Consider the following 6,861-nt stretch of genomic DNA (forward strand, 5'->3'; position numbering starts at 1 on the left):
TACGCTTTTCTTTTTTCACCATGCTAATTAATTGGCCAATGCTGTTGCGCATTACTTGGCACATTGGTCTATAGATTGGAACATTATATCTTGTTTGCTTTGGATTATCCGAAAATTATCCACCTATTAGTTGATATACAATTATTTTATCCTTTTACGCCTTTGCCTCTAGAAAAAAGCCTTATACTATGCGTACAACAAACTCTAAGACAACGTACAAACAATTTTAAGTTCCACATGAAAATTTGAGCATAAATCTTTTATCACTTCACCTGTAAATTAAATAACTTCAAATATAATAAAATTTGTTAATACCCAAAAATAATAATAAAATTTATTAATAGTATTCAATTTAGAAATATATAAACATTTTATAAATACATGTTTTTATTTTATAATTGGTTTTATCTAATTTTAAATATTCTTTAAAATTTACAACAAAAGAACTATTTTCATATTAAAAAGTACTTACAAAACTCAATTTAAGATCTGCCCTATAATTAATTTATATATATAAAAGGACTAAACATTAAAAATAGAACAAAATAGTTTATATGACAAGTAGCTTATGCTTACAAAATTACAACTTTTAGCAAAAGTTGAAAACTAATGAGGATTAAAACTCCAAAACTGGCTTGTAAGAAAAGGAGTGAAGAGAGAGCAAATACAAGTTTTAACATTAAATAGTCATTAATATTAATTATATAGGGACTAACTTGATAATCCATATATTTATGTCTTGATTTGTTTGGCCTGGATCATGTTTTATTTATTTATTTTCTTGGATTAAACTTAATGAAATTGGAAAATCTTAAACGTCATTGGGATGGTGAATAAGATATTAGTCCTTGAAATTTGGCATACTACTTTTGTTTCAGTCTTTTAGTAACCACCGGATCATGGTCGAATCCAAAGGCGATGGTACGGTCCCCATCTTTGGGTACCTTTCAATTCCTTCTATTTGTAAACTTGTCTTTCTCTCTCATCAGATTCCATTACTGGCTTTATTCAAAACATGTTATCATCCAAAAGGAATCAAATTTTAAGATAACCTTTCAAATTAGGACTTGAAGTTGTAGTTGAAATTCTTACAAAGTTCCATATCCAAGTTATTTCAACTTTTTCTAATGAGTATGGAATCTAAAACTTGTTCTACAACCCAGGTTTCTCGCCTGGTAAGTTTTTTTGCTTCACATCAGTCTACCACTGTTTCTTCATTAGAGAACCTTTATACAAACTCTATTCCCTGTTTGTTTCCCAGGAAAGTGAAGAAAGAATTAAGTTTGATGGCTTGTTTAATTTCCTTCTCTGCCTACTACAAACTCTATTCTCTGTTTGTTTAATTGATTTTGCCAGTTTGCCTTGTATTACAAGTTATGTTGCTGGTTCAAGATCCTAAATCTTCATTAATCCAATAAACTGACTAATGATGCTACCATATCTAAATTTATAAAGTGATCATATATAGAGATGAAATATTATTCGGATTCATAATGTCCTAAAAATTACTTTCTTAATCCATTTTCCCAGAAATCATGCAGGACTACTCTCTGTCTTCCATACCAGAGTTTTGGGGTTGTCTATGGAGATCTATGCACATCCCCAATATATGTCTACAAAAGCATATTCTCTGGGAGTTTGTTCCCTTACAGAGAAGACCATGAGATTTTTGGGGTACTTTCTTTGATTTTCTGGACTTTGACAATCATCCCTCTTCTAAAGTATGCAGTTTTTGTTTTAGGTGCTGATGACAATGGTGAAGGTGCCACACTAGCCAATCCCCTAACCTACGCTTTAAGCTTCTCATGGCTTCTATTTAATGAACATATCGAGTTGATTTTTTGCAGGTGGGACCTTTGCCTTGTATTCATTGCTTTGTCGACACTCGAGGATGGGCTTATTGAATGCTACCAATGAAGCAGACAAGCACGAATCGATTGAAAAGGCTGAAGAACCTGTTGAGGACACAGGAACTAGTTTACTCATAAAGCAGTTCTTTGAAAAACATCATAGCTCTCAGGTTGTTCTACTCCTTGTTGTTCTCCTTGGAACAAGCATGGTTATTGGTGATGGAATCCTGAGTCCAACCATGTCCGGTATGAGCTTTATTTCAATCAATCTGGCTCTTTCAACTCATCCTTTTGTACTTGCTGTTTTGGTCAGTTTCCTTGATTTTGTTTTTACAGTCCTCTCCGCAGTCTCTGGTTTACAGGTTAAGGTTACAGACTTACATGACAGTAAGTAAAATCCGAGTTTTTTTCGTGTTTTTGACATTTAGATTCCTGAGTATTGTGTTATTTATGAAAAGCTTCAATCTCTGATACGTTACATACTTTCCAGATTGTATTCTGTTCTTTGCCTGCACTATCTTGGTTGGACTTTTTGCTCTTCAGCACTATGGAAAACACAATGTTGGGTTTCTCTTTGCTCCAATATTGATATGTTGGCTTATATGCATTACCGGAGTCGGCATTTACAACATATACCATTGGAATCCTTGTGTTCTACATGCTGTATCACCATACTATATTTATAACTTCTTCAAGAAAGCTGGAAAAGATGGATGGAGTTCCCATGGAGGCATCGTCCTTTGCATTACAGGTCGGTTTCAGGGAAAGATCCAAAAATTTTTGTTGTTTCCCAAAGGAACCTTCTCTTTTTGGTAAGACTGATCATGTACTATGGTTGGTCTTTCAGGTGCAGAAGCTATGTATGCTGATCTTGGTCATTTCTCTAAGCTTTCTATCAGGGTACTTCTTGATTCTTCCTTCTATATATGATGTTTTTATGAAACTCGAAAGTTAGACAATGGGATTTTGCATCAAACTGCTTTACTTTAACTGTTCTTTTTCGGGAACAGATTTCCTTTTCGCTAATTTGTACGGATTGAATGGCAGATAGGATTTACAGCAGTTGTTTATCCTTGTTTAGTTCTAGCATACATGGGTGAAGCTGCTTATCTCTCCAAGCACAGGATGAATCTTCAAAGCAGTTTCTACAAGGCCATTCCTGGTAAGCTTGAAACTTGTAGTCATCTTAATTTTCGACATAATCCCGGATCTTCATCAGAGGAATGATTCATCTTGCAAGGACATAAATCACTTGCTTCATTCCAAAACTGAGTTACAACAAGAGAAGACACATGTTTGTGCATAATCTGATGTTTTCTCTTTTCTACTGTATATCTTTCTTTTCGTTTTAGACGCTGTATTTTGGCCAGTGTTTATCATTGCCACTCTTGCAACGGTAGTCGGAAGTCAAGCAATAATCTCAGCTACATTCTCCGTCATCAATCAATGCCGGGCCCTAACTTGCTTCCCACGTGTGAAGATAATACACACATCGAAACAAATAAATGGACAAATATACATACCAGAAATAAACTGGATCCTGATGCTGCTATGTCTTGTTGTTCTTATCGGCTTCAGAGATACCAACACGATTGGTAATGCATATGGTTTGTGCCTTCACTTGCCTTGTCTTCCTCAGCATCCCCCCTTTGCTTGCGCTCTAAGCCAACAATATGCTTCTTCTGTTTTTGGGTTTGCAGAGCTTGCTGCGATCACAGTCATGTTTGTTACAACCTGCTTGATGTTTTTGATCATCATTACGGTTTGGCATCGAAGTCTTTTCCTTGCATTATTGTTTGTACTAACCTTTGGATCTGTGGAACTGCTTTATTTTTCGGCATGCCTTGCTAAAGTACGCAAAGGGGGATGGCTTCCCCTTCTTGTCTCTGCGGTAATTTTGTCTCTGATGTCAATCTGGCACTACGGGACTTGGAAAAAGCAATCAGTCGAGTTTGAGAATAAGGTGTCATTGGATAGTTTCATAGCTCTTGGTCCAGGCCTCGGAATAACCAGGGTTCCAGGAATTGGCCTAATTTACTCCAATGTCGCCTCAAGTATCCCACCAATGTTTGCACATCTTGTGGCAAGCTTTCCAGCATTCCATCAGATCCTCATCTTTGTCACCCTGAATCATGTTATGATTCCCAAAGTTCCAGGTGACAAGTGCTTTCATGTTTCCTGGATCGGTCCTCCCGAATTCCGTTTCTACCGATGCATATTAAGGTAACTAGCAATCAAATCCACAATTCTAACATATTACTAATTGTCATAGCTTCGGTGACTGGACTTCTACAGATGTTCCGTTCCCTCTGCAGGCTTTTTCTCAGACTTGGACTTCTTTACCACAGGCACCCATTGACCAACTGGTGGCACAGGTACTTTCACCGTCTTTTTCTTCTGTGTCAGTGTGGTTCATTCGTTAATCATATCCCAATCCTTCTATCAGTTACAAGATCGAAAATCATGCTTGCTTTTAAATCCAAGTTAGATGAAAGGAATCGGGCAATCGAGATTAGTCCTGGTGAACCTCGAGAATTGCATAAGAGAGGTCTCTTCTTTCACAACGACTTGGAAACTCAACTGATTGAAAAGGTCTCGGAGTTTCTGAAACACCAGTCCAGTAGTGAAACCTTTTTAGCCGCAGGGCAAGCACCTATTCCCGTCAAAGATGTTTGTAAAATGGGGTATGAGATTAATGCTGGAGAAGGCAATCGAAGAAGAAAAGCAGCCGGATCGAAAATGACTCCAACAAGCAACGAAGTGCAGGAACTAATGGAAGCAAAGGAATCAGGGGTGGCATACGTGATTGCAAGCACTCGTATCAAAGCCAATTAACATAATCTACGGGTTTCTTAGACGAAATAGCAGGCCTTCTCCGGTTGCACTCGGGATTCCTCACGCCTCACTTGTCGAAATCGGAATGGTTTACCGAGTTTAAGTAATTTGTCCATCGGAATGCTTAAAGTATGTGGTATTTGACATCAATTTTAAGTACTTAATTTTACATAAATTTTAATATGATATTAAAATGTTCATGTATTTATATGTTGGGTTGGTATGAAGTTTTCATATTTTATTTTTTATATCCTGTTCATCCTCTCTAATTGTATTACTGGATTTAGCTATGATACAAGGCCAAAACAATCTTTGCCTTTTGCGGTTTTTATTTTTCTTAGTATTTATTTTATTTAAAATTTATTGGATAATTTTATAAGTACTTAATATATCATTCATAGAATTATTATTTCAAATAAAATATATTTTATATGATTAATTAATAATTATCATTTTGTAATTTAAAATGGGTTGAAGTAGTATTATTGTGAAATAAATTAATTATTTAAATAAAAACATAAATAAGTAACTACATCAATAATTAAAGATATAAAAAAATTTATTAAATGATTTGTATTAAATACTAATTATTTATTAAAGAAAAACCGTAGATATGGAATAACATAAAACTTATATTCTGCGCAGTGTCAAGTTCGAGATATAGTAACTTTTATAGGACACTTTTGTAATTGCCCTCAATTTGAGTTAAAACTAGACGTTACACGCTCCCGAACGTTCCAATCACCGCCCAAAGATATTCCTGAAAAATAATTAAGAAATTTTAAATTCCCAAGTCGACCGTTGCAAGCATTTAAATTAAAAAACTTCCCTCGACCGTTGGGGAAAACCAGAGAAAAGAACTCCGAAATCCATTATTTCTCCCTTCAAAACACTCTCTTTCTTCAACATTTTTCATCATTTTCACTTGAAATCTCCATCTTTCCCTTGTACAGATCCATGGCGGATCAAAGCTCAAACCCATCAATCATTCTGCCAAAACCACCACACCCACTTCACCAAATTGCGGAAACACCAACCCACAGGTTGCTTTTGAAACAATGGCTGAAAGAAGAAGAACTCATTCTCAACAGAATATCCTTTAAGGAGACTCAAATCGACTCCGTCCGTAAAGAAATCACGCAGCTTTACATCTTCTTCTTCCTCTTCCACTCCATTTCTCTTCTCCTCCTCTTCAACTCTTCTTCCAGGGACTCTCCTCTGGGTGCCTGCCACAGGTCTTGGATCCCATCTCTGTGTTCTTTACTATGCTCCATGGGGATTATTTGGGCTGTTAGGTATAAAACCGATGTGGAAGGGCACTTGGAGAAGCTGCTGGAAAGGGAAAAAGAGGATGGGAAGCTGCTGGGTAAGTGTGTGGAGGAGTTGAAGAAGAAAGGAGTGGAGTTTGATTTGTTGAAAGAGGTGGATGCTCTTAGGAGGGCTAAGAGTTTGAGGGTGGAAGCCAAGGCTGTGAGGAAATGGTCTGCTAGGGACTTTGTGACATTGTTTTTCTTCACTGTTTCATGCCTGGTTCTAGGGTTGACAAGGGTTATTTTGTGCAGTTAAATGGATGTTTGGCATGTTGGAAAATATGATTCTTTTGTGTTTTTTGTTTTTGTATTTATTGGCAGAGAAGATAGATGTTGGATTCTGTCATAGAAAGGGTAGGAAATTGGTTTTTGGGAATGGGATTGGAAGTAGTTGCAGAATATTCTCTTCTGCTTTTGTAATTTGGGAAAGCTATATCTCCAGATTATGAAAATAAACATCATGTTTCCAGATTTAGTATTTGTTGTACATTTATCATCTCAAAAACTCCAAATATGAATTTTATTTCCAAGTTTGCTCATCTTTCGCCTTTCATATGAATTTTCTTGTGAAGCTCTCTCCAACCTTATCAACTACAAACTATACTAAAATTGAAACTAAAGGAAATAGTTTAGGACGATCAAATTGAAAGTAAAGGTAATAGTTTAGGATGAAATATTTCTGATTTATTGTTATTTTTTTAAAACTTTTGTTTTATGTATATAAAAGTATTTACAAATATTTAATTATGAGACTTAATAAATCTCAAGTTTAAAATATTTATAAAAAATAAAGCTTCGATTTAAATATCAAAGCAAAAATCTTAAAAATGTTGGTGACATGAATTCAAGTCTCACCCTATGTAAAC

The 6,861-nt window shown here is 35.6% G+C and overlaps 2 protein-coding genes across 2 annotated transcripts; both read left to right on the plus strand.

Moving 5' to 3' along the window:
• The first annotated feature begins 1,133 nt into the window (after positions 1–1,133).
• On the plus strand, positions 1,134–4,933 carry LOC105786785 (probable potassium transporter 13). Its single transcript, XM_052629421.1, is given in 10 exon segments — positions 1,134–1,175; positions 1,531–1,762; positions 1,848–2,096; positions 2,187–2,237; positions 2,341–2,601; positions 2,698–2,750; positions 2,898–3,012; positions 3,203–4,073; positions 4,166–4,681; positions 4,683–4,933. Coding segments are annotated over 10 exon segments (2,496 nt in total). The 3' UTR covers positions 4,789–4,933.
• A 568-nt stretch (positions 4,934–5,501) lies between these two features.
• Positions 5,502–6,534, plus strand: LOC105782467 (uncharacterized). Its single transcript, XM_012607225.2, has one exon. It carries the CDS (start codon positions 5,643–5,645, stop codon positions 6,249–6,251), a length of 609 nt encoding a protein of 202 aa, XP_012462679.1. The 5' UTR covers positions 5,502–5,642; the 3' UTR covers positions 6,252–6,534.
• Positions 6,535–6,861: the final 327 nt, after the last annotated feature.

The sequence above is a fragment of the Gossypium raimondii genome, chromosome 1 (assembly GCF_025698545.1).
Source record: "Gossypium raimondii isolate GPD5lz chromosome 1, ASM2569854v1, whole genome shotgun sequence".
NCBI lineage: Eukaryota > Viridiplantae > Streptophyta > Magnoliopsida > Malvales > Malvaceae > Gossypium > Gossypium raimondii.

Excerpts from the sequence above, each read along its gene's own strand:
- LOC105782467 (XM_012607225.2), top strand. The coding sequence starts at position 5,643 with ATGGCGGATCAAAGCTCAAACCCATCAATCATTCTGCCAAAACCACCA.